This window comes from Leopardus geoffroyi, chromosome B4 (genome assembly GCF_018350155.1).
Source record: "Leopardus geoffroyi isolate Oge1 chromosome B4, O.geoffroyi_Oge1_pat1.0, whole genome shotgun sequence".
NCBI lineage: Eukaryota > Metazoa > Chordata > Mammalia > Carnivora > Felidae > Leopardus > Leopardus geoffroyi.
This window is the reverse complement of record NC_059341.1, coordinates 18,954,090-18,973,183: the sequence shown is the minus strand read 5'-3', so window position 1 is coordinate 18,973,183 and position 19,094 is coordinate 18,954,090. Positions and strand designations below refer to the sequence as shown.

The window sequence follows — 19,094 nt, the reverse complement described above, 5'->3', positions numbered from 1 at the left end:
AAGCAGGCTCCAGACTCTGAGCTGTCAGCACAGAGCCCGATGTGGGGCTTGAACCCACAAATCTTGAGATCATGACCTGAGCTGAAGTCGGACACTTAACCGACTGAGCCACCCAGGCGCCCCTAGATGACATTTCTTAACATGCCCACCACTTGGATCAGGGAAGTCAGCACCAGCCAAGGCCATGGTTTCTGGTCAGAAATTCTATCTCTTCGCCGACCTGCACTCTCACCTGCCCTCCTTGTATTCACACTAGGGGAGCAGGGTGCATGTATGAAATCTGGCTACATGCCAGATAAACAGGAGGCGTTCGGGAGTGTAACCAAACTGTGGCTTCTGTTCTGCCGGCTCCTTACCTCTCCAGAGCCCCAGCTTCGCTGTCCCATAATGAGAATGCACTTAAACCTGTAAAGCAAAGCTCTCTAAATGCAGAGCCTCCTTTATGACGGACGTCTTCCTAGGTTCCCTGATGACTAAATCAGGTGTTTATCTGCTTCCTCAGAGAGCACCGAAATGCTTCCATTGGCTCTCAGATTATCCAGAGGCCGTCTGCATTGAAGTCCTCTCGCGCTGGACTGCTTCACATTTCTGAGGCTTTGTCTTTGGTGTCTGCCAATTTTGATTTTATTGCTTCCCCCTGGATCTGAGATCTCGTTCTGCCCTTTCCTGACCTTTGACTCTACCCATGGTGGAAGCTTCTCCAGGCCTCTGATGCCCACTGGAATCTGAAACCATTTGATCTTTCCCTTCCTTTCAGTAATTCAGATTGCTGAGATAGATTGTCCTGACTGAGCATTTACTAAATTCATTAATCCTAAGGACAACTCAATGGGTCAGCTAATAACATGACAAAAAAATCATTGGGGCGCCTGGGTGGCTCAGTCAGTTAAGCATCCGACTTCAGCTCAGGTCGTGATCTCGCAGTTCTAGAGTTTGAGCCCCGCATGGGCATAGGGCTCTCTGCCGCCAGCTCGGAGCCCTCTTCTGATCCTCTGTCCCTCTCTCTGTCTCTGCCTCTCCCCTGCTTGCACTCTCTCTCTCAAAAATAAAATAAACATTAAAAAAAAAATCATGTGCTCATTTATTTCAGGGACAGCACCTTAAATTCATACCTCAAATACTTGAAATATTGAGGTTTGAATGATCTTGACCATAAGGAAATGGACGATATCCATCATTTTCTGTGTTATACTCATCGCAGAGGAAGGTTACCCTCTACATCAGGCAGTCTTGGTGGTCTGGGAGGCCCGGGACTTACACAAGGTGCAGAAGGGAGTTCCTGTCTGAAGAGTTGGGAAGGCCTGGTCATTTCCTGCTGATTTCACATGAAAGGGTGTCACATTGTGTTGCACCATTTCTTTGGGAGAAAGGAGATGTATAGTTGGCTGAAAGGGGTGGCTGTGGGGGAAGGGAGCATTTCACACTTGCTCATGGCCTTGGGTTTTACTAGTAGAGGACCAATTATACGGAGTGTAGATCTGAAAACTAAGGCAGGATAGTAGTCATGGAACAGTAACCAGACTCGAGCGGTCGCCTCCAGAAAGGGCTCCCAGTTTTCTCCCCTGCCAATTCAGCCATGATTTTACCTCCTGGGTGATCTTTCTAAAATAGTTCGGATTACATGGCCCCTCTGCCTCAAAACTCTCAAGGGCATCTACTGCTTTGAAGACACACTGTGAGGTCCTGTGGATGTCATCGAGGGCTTTAACTCTCTGGCCTCAGCCTCCTCTCCAGCCAGCCTCTCCACCCCTGCCTGTGGTTTGCTCACGGCCGCTCTACCCCTGATATGCCTGTGCTGTTCCCTAGTGAAGGCCTACTCCCCTTTCAAAACCAAGTTCAGGTATCATTTGCTCTATGAAAGCTCTCTGACCCCTTTCATATGCACATAACTCTTCCTTCCTCTGTGACTTCACAGTACCATGTAAATATTTCTTCTGTCCTGGGCACTATAATACTTGATTTGCCATATTTGTTTGAATGTTTGTCTCCCCGACTCTGATGTGGGCTAATTAATAGCAGGGACCTTGTCTTTTTTTGTTTATTTGTTTTGGTAGCTCTGGAATCGAGCACACTGCATAGCACAGATTGGCCGTTAACAAATATTTGTTAAGATAAACTGAGGGGGGACATTTCCCAAGTGTATGTCAGAAAACTCTGATTCTGAAAAGAGTGGTTTGGAATAGGGGCTTGTGAAAAGAACACCCGGTCTCCAAATTTATAAGGGATCTACCTACAGCTAATTTAAAAGCTGCATGATTGTCATTAGCATTTTTTCTTTGACATGTTCACCCTTTATTTAAAGAAATGGCACACATAAACAAGGGCCTTTAATGTTTTTCTGTTGTTGGGGAAAGTTGCATGATTTGCATGAATAATTTTTGCTTTTTGGCATTAAAGACAATTCCCACGATTTAAAAGTGCAGTTCTGGGGCACCTGGGTGGCTCATTGGTTGGGCGTCCATCTCTTGATTTTGGCTCGGGTCATGATCCCAGGGTCGTGGGATCGAGCCCCGTGTCAGGCTCTGCACTGAGTGTGGAGCCTGCCTGGGATTCTCTCTCTCCTTCTCTCTCTGCCCCTCCCCTGCTCTCTCTCTCTCTCTCTCTCTCTCTCTCTCAAAAGTTAAAACATGCACTTAAAAAAATAATAAAATTGCAGCTCTGCATTTACTCCATGTTATCAAAGCTTCACTGATACAGTCCAAAAGATCCACATGGAGGTAAGATTTTAAAAATCACTGTTGAGTTGCACAGAGCAATCGCTCAAGAAATGCCGCTGACTGGAATCCCCCGCAGCTTCCAGCCCTTGCTTCCTGGTCCTGGGTTCAAGCCCTCTGCATACCTGGAGCTGGGCATAGGATGGTCCAAGGGTGGTGGATGAGAAAACAGGAAAAGAATATTTGGGATTCAAAAACATTCCACTTCAGACGTTCTGCACGAGTTAGCTGAGGCACACATCCCAAAGCCCGTGGGTACAATCACTTCCAGGGTGGGACAAGGTGGGTGGAATACTAGAGAACCTTCGGTAACTCATTTGAAAAACCACTGGAGCTCATAAACCAAGGCTAGTGACAGAGGCACAAGGTGAATGGAAGCACCTTGACTTACTCCAGTCCTAGGACTTCAACGGGCAGCTAAATCCCGGCTGTCTGATCTAGAACTCAAGCAGAGGTTCTGCGCGTGGAGGGGTGGGGACAGGAACTAAGCCTCTACCCAGCCACACACCATGACATTCTAGGTCCTTCCTTTTCTACAGCTCACTCTAGTTGGTATCAGTGCAGGGTTAGAAGCAAAACGATCTTCTATCATGTAATTAGCCTGTGGCTCAGGACACTGCACACAGATTTTCCTCCACAATAGGTAAAACTAGCAGCGGAAAGGAAACGGAAATACGGGGAAAGACGAGGATAAAAGTATTTAAGAAATTAAAACAAAATGATCATTTATTGTTTTTAATATGTGGTCAAATATGACAGCAGTATTACACAAATTGTCCCCTTCTCCCCCTTCTAAAACCCCAAATTTGTTGACTCCAACGGTAAGTGAAACAAAAACAAAACCAAAACCAAAAACAACCATGATTTAATTCTGAAAACAGCAATCAACAGAGAGAACACAGGTAACGTTTGGTCACCACCAGCTTCCAGACCTTGGATGATGAGCTGTGTCACCATGGCAGTCGATAGACTGGCTTTCTTACAAAATTATTACTAGGACAAGAAAGTCGGGGGTTCCCACATACTGTAAGCAGAAGCAGAATGGCAGGAAAAACTGGGTTTAAGAAGCCGCGGGAGGAAAACTTTAATGAGTTATTGCAATCATAATGATTCCCAGGTAAAAGAGATGACAAATTGATGGGCTGTACGGAAATACATTCAAACTTGGATAATTAATCTTACGGTGAGAATAATCGAGAAGCTTGCAGAAGAAGTACAGAGCATCTGAATTATTGAATTTAAACAGTACGTTTCTATAAAGGTCACACCCCTTCTGCCATCAGACGCCATTAGTGCAAATTCATCTACAATCATTTCTACCTTTGCAGGTTCAGGTACGTCAAGCATGAGGTCATCATGAGGAAGGCGTGTGTGATTTTATCATGCAAGAACGCAGCCTCGCTCGGAATGCCTCCCCGACACGGCCCAGGAAACAGGAATGATGCCCAGAGGGCTGGAGGAAGTTTAAAGTGCTCAGTTTTCCAAACCCTGTATTAAATGAAGTTTTGGAAAACCTCTTCCAAAGTTAACCTTCACCTGAAAGACGCGTCCTCGATGTGAGTACAGGGCTTTGGAAAACAGTGAGAAACAGGCTTGCAATGTGCTGTGCTCCCTCACACAGCCTTCCCTTTTGTATGGCGTGGACTGGGTTTACAGGGTCAGATTTTCTCCCAGTGTTCTCTTTCAGGAGCACCACAGTGGGCTTTGCGATTCTGACAAAGGGTACAATTATACCCACTTCGAAATGCGTTTACGGATATTCTGTGTGCTGGTGCAACTGGCATAAAACACAGACAGTCCCCCCGGGTGCCCAACTTCTCCTCCTTTCACACTTCAACGTTGCAGATGACTACGAGCAGAATTACCAGAAACAGTAGTAAATTCCTGGCATTGGAAGTTCCCATGATCCCAGCTGGCATGCGAAAAAGGCTGTCTCTTTTTTTCCCCTGAAAATAATGTACTTCCCAGGCACCGTCCAAACGCCTCGAGTGAGACACATGAGAGGTTTGTTTTGACCAATCTCTGAAAAGGCTTTCCCTTGCTCAGTTAGGGCTCTGAGATTTCGCTGTAATGTACACAAAATGTCTGTGTCTAAAGAACCTTAATCCATTTCCCTAAAATGATTTTAACAGTTCTTACCACGGGACAGCACTGACTTCACTTTGATGGTATTTTCAGAGGAGCCTGGTGGAGGACATTTAATTTGGGTTTTTCTTTCTCTGCTATAAATTGGACAGTCCGGGCACGCTTGTGTTCAAACCACCTTACAAACAAATGGTTGCTGAGGCTTGACCACATGTCTAGATAATAGCACATGAATCTGGTCCCGAGATGGTCAGATGTCACATGCAAGCAGCTATGCGTCTGCAGTTGAAAGTGCCGTTTCTTACCCTTACTTCAGGAAAATTATTTTTATTTTGATTGTACTTTTATTGCCCGTGTGTGGTTGGCTGTCTCATGGTCTCTGGTACCAGGGAACCAAAGAACATGCCTCGCGGGGATGAGGAATGGAAAAGCCTCTTTCGGTCCTTACTTGACTGCAAGGAACCCAATTTCCTAGAGCAGAGGCCTTCGTGATTTTACGATTGTGCCAGCGCAGAAGCACAGGTGGATGATGGTTGAGTTTTACATTAACTGGGGACATCCTCTGCTTTCTGTGTCACATGTTTCCTAGGATAACTTGCAGGATCTGTGCCCCAGCGTCTGAATGTCTGAACGACCTAATTGCGAGCTGATCTCCATCGAATATTTATTTGTACATTGCTGTGAAGAAGGTGAGCATTTTGCTCGATAGCATGTTTTGATAGGCTTTGATAGCATGTTTAGTTTTTCCATGAATCCTATCCATCTACCCACTCATATATTTATACCTGTCCCCACATAGCAAACTTCTAAAGTTAGTTTCATGCTATATATCTATTCAATAGGCACAAAGGTTTATAGCTGCATGATCAGCACGTGATATCTGGGTCATGAACATACAGTTTTTGTAATGCTAGCGAAAACAGAGACTCTTAAAAAATCAACACTCCAGTGGGAGTGAGAGAAACCACTGAGATTTTCAACTGGAGTCCAAATAAATATATCACTCTCTGCCAACTGAAATTTTTTTTGCTTTATTCCATTAGGAGATTTTTTTTTAAGTAATTCTCACATGTTAGTAAATTTTAGAAATTAGAAAAAGATGAGGACCAGCATATGACTTACATTACTTCCCCCCCCCCCACCCCCAACCTTTTTATTCTGGATTTACAGCAACAGAATCTTTCAGTGTCCACAGTGATCTGGAAATTCACTTATAATAACAAGTTTTGAGCATTTATTTCTCTAGACATAATTTGGTCAGTCGTATTAAGTGTGTTACTGAGAAGTCAATGATGATGTACTTCATAAACGTGTTTTAGAGAACTGATTCAAGAAATTATCCCATTTTACTGGAATAATTACCATCTTCTTTGCAATAATCACCGTGAGAGAGGTGGTCAGTGGATGGCTTAAAAGTTATGTCAGGTAATAATCAGGCAGATGCACTCTGATTTCAGCTGAAATTAGAAGATCGGCTTAATCAAAACGTTAAGTAACATCAAACTGCCTGAGAGGGCTGTGGTAGAGAAGAAAATTACAGACGTACTTGAGGGTCTCCTAGGTTGAGGCTTTCTGGTTTTCAGGATTGTCTTAAGAGAGCTTGCTCTCTGTGTGCTTGTCAATATTCTATAGCCTTAGACTTTGTAATCAAGGCTTTCAATTGTGTTGCCATAGTAACAACTTGTATTAAATAATTATGAACGCTTGCAAAGTCTGGGTTGGTCTGTTAGAAAGGGAATGAAGGGAGGCCTGATATTCCAGTTGGGGGCTTGTTGTGATTTCTAGGAATACTTTAAAGGGGCTGTCTTTGCACAACTTCACCAAGTTTTCCACCTGGTGCACAATAGACCTGTGTGACTGACTTGATCAGCAGCTACCCACGGGAAATCACTCACTGCCCCTACAGGAAAACTGACATAAGGCACATCACATCAGTAGGAACTTTGGCTTGACAGATTTAAACATTCCGACTCTGAAATTTCCAATTTTCAATGACTTGAGGCAGTCAATTTTTTCTCAGAAGCACAATAAAAAATCAGATATAGAAATAGAAATATCAGAACACCAGAAATAGAAAGCTCATCGAGATATACTTAAAATTAGATGGGCCAAACTTCAACTTCTGTGCATAGTTTAAAGGCGAAGGTGAAGGACCAAGATCTGTAGATGTGTGAAATGACCAAAGTAGAGTGTGATACTGAAGACGAAGCTTAAGTCTCCGCAGCGGGCAGCTATTAGAGCAGCGAAGCATAATTACCAATTATGCCAATTTCCAAGTTTCCAGAGATAACCGATCTTCCGATCTTCTTTCAATAAACTGGTAAAACTGAGAGATGGGGATATAGGTACAGATGATGTTTGGTTGCAACAGAACTGGTGACTTTTACAGTCCCTTCCAATTCTAAGAGTTTATGATTCCAAGTCTTATTGTAAGAAGAGGAAGAAAAAAACACCTTATCTATAATAAAGTTTAAGTGACAAGAGAAAGAGAAACATTTCTTTTTTGCTCCTGATGAATTTTGCTCACTAGGTAATCCGGTAGTTTTCTCGACCCCAATCTAGGGACATTTGGCAATGTTTGGAGACATCTTTAGTTGTCACAGTCTGTGTGTGTGTGTGTGTGTATGTGTGTGTGATCTACTGGCATAAAGTCATCAGAAGCTTCCAGCATGCTGTCAGATGTGCCCTGCAACGCATGGGACTGTTTCTACCCCACCCTCCCACAAAGAATTATGGGACCCAAATGTCAACAGTGCTGAGGTTAAGAAGACCTGAGACAGTCTAATAAATGACCTAAACACCACACACATCTAATGAAAGTGCAAATGCTTCTTTAATACACTGGTGCTTCGGGAATACCTTACAACTATAAATGCAGTTAATTCAGAAAGCCACACCAGGAATACTGGTACAAGAAAGTGAACCACTACATCTAGTCGGAAAAAGTTGCAGGGACCTGGCAAGTCCTCCTGAGCGTGCGTGGGACAACTGTGGATGAGTAACTTTTCATCTCGTGAATGAAACTGACACACCATTTGACACAGAGCAAACAGTACAGATGTGCAAACGATGCATCGTATTTCCGAAACATTCTTCAGGCAAATACTTGATAGTTCCCTATCTAAGTATACGAGAGAATTGGAACTGGAAATTGGACAGAGTAATATGGATCTGGTCTACTTGCAAGGTTGTGTTTGAGAATTCCATCGTATTGCAGTTATCGGTTGACATGCCCAATCTCTCACTATTTGTATTTATCACTATATATCATAAGATCCAGCATAGGAACTTGGATCTAGTAGGTGTTCAATAAATATTTAAGTGAGCTGAGTGGTTGAATGGATGGACAAATAAAGGGATGCATCAAAGTGCTCCACAAAACGTAAAGTGCTTTGCAAACACAAGGTAATATGAGTAGGTCATAGGTAACACCACAGACCTCATAATATGTGTTCAAGAAACCTTCCTAGGGCAAAAATGTTCAAATAGTTTCACAAAGCAAATAAAGATTGTGATAATATATGTTGTAAGAAAATACGCTATGAAGATTCTTTGTTTTTAGGTACATTTAGGAAGAAATGAAACAAAGGTAGAACAATTTTAAATGACAAAAAAAATAGTATTGCTGACAGATGGCCCCAGGTAGGGTTGCGAGGTCCACGCAAAACTACATAAAGACACTGCAGTAGTGAGAACTTGAAATCACTGGTTGTTGTAACGATGGCATTATTCTTTTTTTTTATTAAAAAAAGTTTTTTTCAAGTTTTTTTTTTTTTGAGAGGGAGAGAGCGAGAGAGACAGAGTGCAAGTGGGGGAGGTGCAGAGAGCGAGGGAGACACAGAATCCGAAGCCAGCTCCAGGCTCTGAGCTGTCAGCACAGAGCCTGATGTGGGGCTCGAACTCAGAATGGCAAGATCATAACCTGGGCTGAAGCCGGATGTTTAACCGACTGAGCCACCCAGGAGCCCCAACGATGGCATTATTCTTAAGAACATGATAGAGGAAGGTCAGTCCAATGTTCCATGTTATAAGACAGCAGATTTCCAATATCACAGATAAAGTTAGCCTTCAAACAGACTGTCCTCCTAACTTGCTTGGTCGGCCTTCATTGCTGATAAAGGGGTACAGGTGTAGGCAAGAAAAATTGTAACATAAATTCCCAGTCAGGAGTTTTAAGTTCAACACCCAGTTCTGACACTGGGAAAATTACCTTATCTTTCTGGGCACCAGTTTTCTGATGGGTACGATGAAGAGCTTGGGTGAGCTGAGCTGCCATCATTCTGGCATATGGATGCCGATGCCAAAAGAGGGGATGGGATGGGAACGTACAAGCAAGAGCAATCTTTGGGAATTAGTAAAGCTCATTGTAACAGAATATCCGAAAAATGTCTGAGGAAATATAGAGAAAAATAACATTTCGAGGAGGAAGAAACCCTAACCCATAGGATCTGTTTCTCAGTGAGTCTTATTTAAATATGAATTTCTTGTCATGGAATGACAGTGTCTTGAATCAAGGCATGGATTCTAGCAAAACTTTTTCTCAAATGGGCACTAGACTAGGAGACATAGCCCAACGTACACTCTGTCAAGGAAAGGTAATGACAAGAATTTTTTGCCCCAGAAGCTAATGCATTATACTAATCAGAATATATATTATCTGCAGATTAGTAGAATTTAAAATAATGGTAATCCTTTTTTTTTTTTTTTGCTTTTGCAAATTTTTACATTTCAGATGAAGTCCCACGTGTTTTTAGATTTTAATGTGGCAGCCCTTTAGATTTGTGTTACAGGGGTAAAATAAATATTCGTGTTTGAGGCATTTCCTTCTAAAGAGAAGCCTACTGGTTGGCTCCTGGGCCTCCCTCTGCTGTAAAGAGTAAACTGGGGGCATCCCAAGAAACTAGAGACACTAAGTGACTATGTAATGAAGAATCGAGCTAGCCGAAGGATACCCACAGGGACTTTGTCATGGCAGAGAAGTAAAAGTTGGGACAGACGTGACGTAGAGGAAATATGAAGAGAAAATATTAAGATGGGAAAAAAATTTGAGCAATTTCTCCTTTGGCATTTTCTCCAGACATGTATTGATTTGATTGTCTTTGAATGCTTTTAGGATTGATGGACTTGTTTCCCTCTGAATGCAAATTTGTGCTGATGCTGGACCAAGGATGTGCTTCATGTGGGTTAACATTGACATAAGGTCTTAAAAGTCCGTACATCTGTACCTTTAGCCAATCTGCATAATAATAACCTTGCAAGGGAGACAGAACAAAAATATTTTTATTTTCCAAAATTGTAAATTGAGACCTCATGGAAGTTAAAGTGATTTTTCCCAAGATAACACAGTGGAGACTCAAAGCTGTGTCAGCTGGCATTCTTTTCTTCATACCATGCTGCCTTTCCGAGATCAAAAACACTTAGATATCCCCAAGAACTTCCAAATCTTCTCTTTTTCTTCCTTCTCCTTTTTGTTCAAGGAGAGGGAATTAAAAGGAAAGACCTCTACGGCACTGAGTGGTAGAGTTTTTTTGTAATGATGGGAATGCTATGTGTTGCCCAATATAGAAGCCAAGAAGCCACATGTGGTTATCGAGCATTTGAAATGTGACTAGTGACTGGAGAACTGAACTTTTTTAAAGTTTAATGTTAATTAAATTTAAGTATCCACATTTTGCTTGTGGAGATGATACTGGACAGCACAAGTCTAGAAGCTACCTGTGAGAGAGAGGCAAATGCCCTAGGTATCTCAAACTAAAATAATAATTGGGGGTAAATTGTACTTTATCATTGAACTTTAGTTTTCTGTTTGTTAGTATATCTTAAAAGTCCAAATGCTTCACAGACAAACCAACATTGTGGTCAGTGCCATCTGGTTGCCTTAAGATATTTTTCCTTGACTTTTAATACCTTTAACTAATCACCAAATATTATTTCCTCTGTAGCACCGTCTACCTGATTTCTTCAGAAGTTTGTATGTATCTTTTGCTATTCTTACCTTTTAAAATTGTTATTCTCTCGCTGCTATGTTCATAGTATTTAAGCAATTTACAGATGCATCCTTTCTAATACATAATGTATGTAAAGTCCAAAGCATCAATGTCCATTCTGAATTTCCAGAAACATCATGTACGTTTGCTCTTCCTTTGCAGTAAATGGGCACCAGGATCAAACCAGAAATACAAAACAGAATAAAAATTTCAGGAAAAAAAAAAAAAGGGATTAGCAAGCCTTTTCCCTTTACCACTAAAAGATTCATATACAGCAGAAACTTCTTACCACCTTCAACTTCTAGTTTTGGTAGGAAGTTTTCTCAACACTTCCAAAGTTTCCCCTGTTATTTGGTGCTTTAGTTCACTGAACAATACAGAGTTTTATGTTTTTGTTTCGTTTCGGTTTTGGTTTGTTTGTTTGTTTGTTTACAGAATTGTCAATTCTTTTAATAGAAAATGGAAGATAAGCTCTGAAGGGAATAAAGAGAACACTGCTACTTCAAAGAACTGTGCAAGGAGTTGGATATGTACACAAGATTTATAGAACTGTCAATCAACTGCTATTGGAAGCCACACCTATCACAGAAGCTAGTGGAAGAAGCGTCATCTTATCCTAAAAGGAATCGTCTACCTGTTCCTTATGTCTTTGTAGAATACCAGTTGCACCAGTCACGTTGGCATGTCATTTGGTTATTGCTAGCCGACCAAACCTACTCCACAGAAATAAGTTGGGATATTTCATAGAGACTGAATGCAGCTACAGCAGAGATTGTCATCACATCCTTCGATCATCTTGCTTGCTAGGTTTTTTTTTTTTTTTTTTCAATGATTAACTAAGCAGGTTAGGAAAAAAGTATCATCCTCATCAAGTATTTAAAAATGTAAAGCAAAATATATGTGATGGAAGATGGCACGAGTTTACATCAGACAGCTGTGAAGATAAACTACGATACTCTGTTAGTAGACTGATGTCGTTCAAGGTAGACACTGGGTACAGATGCTAAGCGTTAGTAAAGTGCTACTTACAAATACATCTCTGCTTCCGGATACCTGAATCTGCAAATGTGGGACACTGGACCCTATAAGCGCCTGCAACTTCTTGGCACAGGACGTCGGTTTCATGGGTCGAGATGTGGATGAAATTGTTGTACACACAGTACCTGAATTTCAACTTTGGGAGCTCAGTATACATATTAACCACTTTCCTCCTCAAGCGATGCCTTACTGTTTCTCATTCATGGAGAAGTTTCAAAATCTGGATTGTGATGACGGGGCAGATGACAGATCCATCTAAGGAGCATTCTGCTTTATTTAGCCAGGGAGGGAAGGGGTTGATATGAATGAAAGAGTGGCTCAAATAGGCAGGAAAATGATCGGCACTGCGACTAATTGAACCAACCACTTTTGCTGAGTGACATAAAAATATTCTAATATTAAGGATTATTTTACAACTCTATGGAAGTATGCAGTAACGCACCTTGCATTTGTTTTGTCTTGATGACAAAATGCACTCTTTGAGTCACAAGAGCCTGCCTTGTGTTAGTTATAAACAAAAATATATTTATATATATATTTATGTAACTACTATGTGCTTTAAAGAAAATTACTGTATGATTCAGCAGGGTTCTTTCATTCTTTTTATCGCCAGGGATATGCTGACTTGAATGGCTTTCTCAGGCGGGAATCGACAATGAAATGGGCCTTTAGTACTGAACCGGCACAGAGTAAAAAGGAAAAAAAAAAAAGCCAAAAATCCCCCATATGTTTAGCATTCCTTAACATTTTTGCTTGAAAAACAATTAAGGAGGTCTTTGTATTGTTTCCTCTTGTTTCCTTCAGCCAAGAGCAACTGTGGCTTCATAGGATTTCATAGTTGGGAAAATGGAGGCAACGTTTCTTTAAAAATAATGAAGTGTTTTATTCCGAGGCAGGAGAGCTGAAAACCTCACGTGCCACTCCCTCTCTCCTAATCCTTAGCTGAGTTTGGCAATTCTGTCACAGCCCATAGAAAGGACATTCATTAACGAGGAAGAGGGAGGCATAGTGTGAACGTCCTGCACGGATAAAAGATTCATTCTGTAAAGTAATGAACTTGTTGGGACCATTGGATCTAGACCAGAAAAGCAAAATCCTTTTGCCACACGTCTGGTGGAAAGATAGAAAATCTCTCGTTTTAGGTTTGTTTGTTTGTTGTTTGTTTTTGCTCCTGCAGGAGTCAGTTATTTTTCTTAGCAATCTTGAAACATTCATCATTGCTCTTTTGAGAGAAAGGGTTCAGGCTTTGGAACACCGTTATCTTTGAGACATTAGAGAAGAGTATTTGAAGCAAAGGTGTAGATCCCTCATGAACTAAAGCTTTATTATTATTGTTTTTCTCGATCCCTTTGCAACCCTGCACCTAAGCCAATAGCATTGTAATCTTGTCATACTTCTGATAAATCCACAGGAGATGTTCTGAGTGAACTATAGATTCATCCCATTAGGGAATTCTATGTTCAGCGGTCAGTGGTACCTTGCATAAATTTTAGGTTTTTTTTTTTTTTTCCCCCTTCCTGGGCTGGGCTGGGCTTGTCCAGAAATCTCCTCTCCTTCAGGCTACAGCAGCTTAGGGCTCCTGTGTGTGTGTGTGTGTGTGTGTGTGTGTGTGTGTGTGTGTTGTATGTGTCTTAAAGGTATAGGCAAATTTTTAGTCTTAACACCTGTAAGCCAGCACTGGTGCTGTTCTGTCCTAGAAATTTTAGCACTGCTCTGATACAATGAAACCTTCTTTCTCTCCAACTGGTTCAACTTCAGCATAGGCAGGATGACCAGAACCTCTTCGAAACTTCATCGCAGGCCATCTGCTTGGGCGTCTCTGAAACAGAAAATGCAAAAATAATGAATACCAGGGTGATGGGCATAAGAAAAATAGTTGCCAAATATTTTAGATGAACCTCTGAATTAAATTTTGCATTGCACTGAATTATGTCATATTAGTACCAAAGCTGGAATTACACATGCTTGCATCTTGATTATGATACTGTTGGCACCTCCCCCATAGGAATGACAGTTTCTCAAAGTCACAGTTTATGCCTCATGCATATTTATGTCTAAAAGATTCTATAAGTGTCTAAGTACAACGAGAAAACACTGAACTGTATTAAAAAACAAATCTGAAATATATAGCCACTGACATGTCCTCTTCTCTAGAAAAAAAAATCACTTCATTTTATTTATTAATTTGCTCGAAAACATAAGGCCATACAGTTCTGCACCGTTCTTAGAAGTGGGCTTCAACTTAGGTGCTAGACTTTCTGGTAAACAAACTAAAAGGAAAATCACATGATACCTTACGAAATTATTTATAAAGCTGACTTCCCATACGTGACTTTTTGTGCTTGAACATGAACAGATGTCGTGCCCTGAAAACAGAATCCAACATCAGAGGGCGTAGACGATCTCAAGCCTATGAACTGAATAATTGCACAGGTAGACAGTAATCCTCAAGTACGGTTTATTTATTCTGACAAAGGAAGTGCACTTCTCCCCAGCGCTCTGTCCATCAAACAAACCTTCTCTGATTTACAAATAGAAGTGCTGAAATGAATTATTAAGTTATAGCAGCAAAAGACACTAAAACGCATGTCATGGCCCCAGTGACACTAGAAACGATTATTCCATTTATCAGAGTGCCTGCCATGCTGGAGTATATGAGAACAATGAGTACTGAAGGAGGTTTATTTCTGTCTACAATTTATTTCTACCTAAAGAATTTTAATGTGAAAAATGTTAAATATCAGTGTAGATATACTGGCACTTGGCAGCTTTCTAGATTTGCCAGTTCCATTCCACGGGCAATGATTAATGGGTGTCGAAGAATTTTCACATCAGGTAGGAATGAGTATTAGCTCTACTTTCTGGACAAATACCAATCAAGGCAATTACATTCCGCCTATTACTAATATTATTTACTGCCTATGTAACATTATGTGGTCAGAATATTTTATATTTGTTAGCTGATTAAGTCCAACAGTGTAAGTGAAACGGAATGATCCTTATTCTCCAGAAAAAGAAGTGAAGACAAAGAGAGGGTGTCTTTGTTGGAGCTAAAACTCATCATCGATGGAAAAACACTGAACATTTTTAGGGAGATGCACACTGTAACTCCTGATCACTCCGGCATGTGGAAAAATGTCAATCTGCTGCTGTGCTCAGTGGTTAGAACCCCCACTTTGGTTTCAGTTACTTCATAATTGGGCTTCTGGAGTACAGCCGGCCTCGTCCTTCTCTTAGTCAATAGCACCACTATGCCTTTGCCCTTAATCTTTACCTGTCCAGCTGGCAGGTACAGCCCTGTGAACGAGGCCTAATGTACAATCCAGTGCACATAAAGTCATTGTGCTGTAGGTGACTTAAAAAGGTGCGCAGGGGCGCCTGGGTGGCTCAGTTGGTTAAGCCTCTGACTTCGGCTCAGGTCATGATCTCGTGGTTCGCGGGTTCGAGCCCCGCATAGGGCTGTGTGCTGACAGCACAGATCCTGCTTGGGATTCTCGGACTCCCTCTCTCTCTGCCCCTCCCCCACTTGCACTTTCTCTCTCTCTCTGTCTCTCTCTCTCAAAATAAATAAACTTAAAAAACAAAGGTGCACAGATTATCATCAAAAAAATAAGAGACAACAGGTGCTAATGAAGACGCGCTGAAACAGTGCCTTATACGATGATGGTGGGATTGTAGTTTTGTGCAACCACCTTGGAAAACATATGGAGGTTCTTCAAAAAGTTAGAAATAGATCTACCATATGATCCAGCCATTCCAATTCTAGGCAGATACCCAAAGGAAATGAAAACAGGAGTTTGATGAGGTATCTGCACTCCCATGTTTATTGCAGCATTATTCACAATAGCTGAGATGCGGAAATGACTGAAATGCCCATCAATGGATCAGTGAGTAAAAAAGATGTACATATACACAATGGAATGTTACTCGGCCTCGAAAAAGGAGGATATCTTGCCATGTGCAACAACATGGATGGATCTTAAGCACGTTATGCTAAGTAAGATATATCAGAGAAAGACAAGTACTGTATGGTATCCCTTCTATGTGGAATCTAAAACTGTCAAACCTGTTAAAAAATGAAACAGTGGTTAATAGGAGTTGGGGCTGGAGGGATAAGACTGACGGTGCTAAGCTTGTAACAACTGTTAAGCTACGGAGATCTAATGTATAGTATATTGAATATAGATGATACTTATTGTAAGTATAAAATGTGCTAATATTGTTACAACCTTTTATTAATGGATCATAGCAACGTGGTATACAACTTAAATTTATACAGTGTGACATGTCAAATTTGTCTAACTAAAACTTTTTTTTTTTTAAATAAAAGGAGCACAGTTGTTGAAATGATAATGATGGTGCTTGTGGACGTTAGATTTTATTAAGCTCTTGGCTGTACCTCATACTTTACCCTAGGTGCTTCACACACATAACCGCATTAAAATGCAACTGAATCATTTACATTTTGCACAAACATTACTGTAAAGATAGCAAATGGCAGGGCCAAGATTTAAAATGAGATTCTAGGGGCGCCTGGGTGGCGCAGTCGGTTAAGCGTCCGACTTCAGCCAGGTCACGATCTCGCGGTCCGTGAGTTCGAGCCCCGCGTCAGGCTCTGTGCTGGCAGCTCAGAGCCTGGAGCCTGCTTCCGATTCTGTGTCTCCCTCTGTCTCTGCCCCTCCCCCGTTCATGCTCTATCTCTCTCTGTCCCAAAAATAAAATAAACGTTGAAAAAAAAAAAAAAAAATTAAAATGAGATTCTACCCACTTCCAATGTTAATTCTCCTTACTATAACATTTGGGTCTTCAAATCCAATGGTTTCTGAGTACACCTCATGTGAAACCTGTGACCATGGTTCTATGTTTGTTTCAGTCTTAAACATACAACATTACCAGCAACTTCAGTATCCTGTTAGTAAGTCAGAATCATTAAGTTAATAATTTTCTGTCTTAGGTGAAAGACTGGAGGATTACTGGTCAAGTCTGTCATGTGCTTTGTGAGCTCATCACAGAGGTACTCAAAATAGAAAGTACAAAAATGTCGGACAGTGAAGTTTCCACTCGTAACGCAGTACAAACTTATTTTCTGAATTAAATGCATATCGTTAAGAAAAATTTCTCTTAACTTGTTACTACTCATTGTAGGAAAAAAAAAAGAAATACCCCAACAAGATTTAAAATGACTAGAGAGCTCATCATTTACAAGTACTTTGGTTCAACTATCGGTGTATGTCACTTATATCCATTTCTAGGAACATGAAATCACTGCACATAAATCACAAAGATTTATAAAATCTTTTTTTTGCACTTAAGCACACACTGAAAAGTATTTACAAACTATCCCTGTACAGTATTATGTCAAATATCTGTAGAGCATATTACCTCTAACTGAATCATTTATATAGTCAATTTGATTCTGAGGCTTCCCCCCCCCCCAATTTTTGACAATAGAAATAATCTTATAATGAGTATTTTTGCTGATAACCTGATGCGAATATCTCTGGTCAGTTCCTTTTATAAATGCTCAAAAGTGGAATTATTGGGCCAAAAGAGAACACACAAATTATTTACTAAACACTTGAAATGTCTAGTATGGTGCCGGTTGCTGTGTTGAAAGACATGTGACCAAAGAAAGTATAGAACACGCTTTTCATATGGAAGACACAGCATTTCAGAAGAAAGGGACTTTCAATGGAGGTTGAAAAGGTAAGATTGAACACAGGTGTCAAATAAACATCCAAAGATGAACAAAATAGAATAGGTATAATCTAGCCACAAAATTATTCAACACTAGTATTTTATTTGTGCAAAAGTGAAAAATTTATAATTGCTTCTACAGACTTCGATTAGATTAAAAGAAAGGGCATTTCTCCCCCATAATAATACCTTAAAATTTATAACAAAATCCAACGAATGTCACGCACCAGGGTCTTAAAAATTTGATCTGATTTTACATTCCTTGACAGTTCCTTGATATCTCAATCTTAGCCTTAAAAATGTTGGACAAAGAGCAGTAACGTCACCAAAATTCTGCTTCCTTTCTAAAATGCTTTCACATATCACAAATCAAGTAATGGTCTTTTAAAAAAAAATTTTTTTTAATCCTTATTTATTTTTAAGAGAGAGAGACAGAGTGTGAGCAGGGGAGGCGCAGAGAGAGAGACACACACAGAATCCGAAGCAAGCTCCAGGTTCTGAGCTGTCAGCACAGAGCCTGACTCGGGGCTCGAACTCATGAACCATGAGATCATGACCTGAGCCGAAGTCGGACGCTCAACCGACTGAGCCACCCAGGTGCCCCCAATTAATGGTCTTAAATAAATCACTTTGTTTCCTCATCTGTAAATTAATACCTGAAGTTTTTTCCTCTAAAATCACAGGACCCTTGGGGGGAGCCTGGGTGGCCTCAGTTGAGCGTCCAACTTCGGCTCAGGTCATGATCTCACGGTTCGTGAATTCAAGCCCCCATTGGGCTCTGTGCTGACATCTCGGAGCCTGGAGCCTGGAGCCTGCTTCGGATTCTGTGTCTCCCTCTCTCTCTGCCCCTCCCCTGCTCACACTCTGTCTCTCTTGCTTTCTCTCTCTCTCTCTCTCTCTCTCTAAAAATAAATAAACATTAAAAAATTCAAAAAAATCTTTAAAATCACAGGACCCTCATACCCGCTTGCCTGAGATAACTCACTTTAATAACCGGGGAGACAAAAAGGACTTGAAAAACTTCTCCGTGTCATGGCTCTTCTACCGTTTTCCCTCGTGCCTCCCTCCGCTAACTTTCCAGGATTCCTAGATTTAATGGAAATCTATATAAATTAGTCCTAGCTGAAACTGCTTTTCTAGGTCAATCTGCAGTTCAGAGATTTCCTTATGAGTGAGAAAAACAGGGTAGTTCTAGGACCGTAATGGAATGACTGATGACTTAGTTCTCGTAGAAAAATCTTGAATGTTGCTGGTATAGTATGAGGCACCTATCCAGAAGACAAGAAGTCTAGAAACCTGCGTATGATGTCTGGCTTTGCCATGAAGCATGATGGGTCACAACCTGGGGTTTATACTTCTTACTGGAGGCTTTAGATATGTCCAAATCTGTGTTCTTTTTAGAATGGCTAATTCACATTGTTATAGAAACTGATAGGGGCCACGGGGTCACTTGCTAACAGAGCTGGATGTACGCTGAAAATTGAAAAATTCAAACCAGACCGTAATGTTAATTCATTACAGAGATTCAGGATGTCGTGCCTTAAAACATTGCTGGGTGTAATGCGTGGGTGAT

At 41.0% G+C, this 19,094-nt stretch overlaps 1 protein-coding gene across 1 annotated transcript in view; it reads right to left on the bottom strand.

The window, feature by feature from the left end:
* Positions 1-10,063: 10,063 nt before the first annotated feature.
* The window catches only part of PLXDC2 (plexin domain containing 2), a 448,342-nt gene continuing 439,311 nt past the window's right edge, over positions 10,064-19,094 (bottom strand). The window contains exon 14 of the mRNA XM_045463293.1: positions 10,064-13,643. Coding sequence (XP_045319249.1) covers positions 13,527-13,643 — 117 coding nt within the window. The 3' untranslated portion in view covers positions 10,064-13,526. The remainder of the gene's footprint in view (positions 13,644-19,094) is intronic.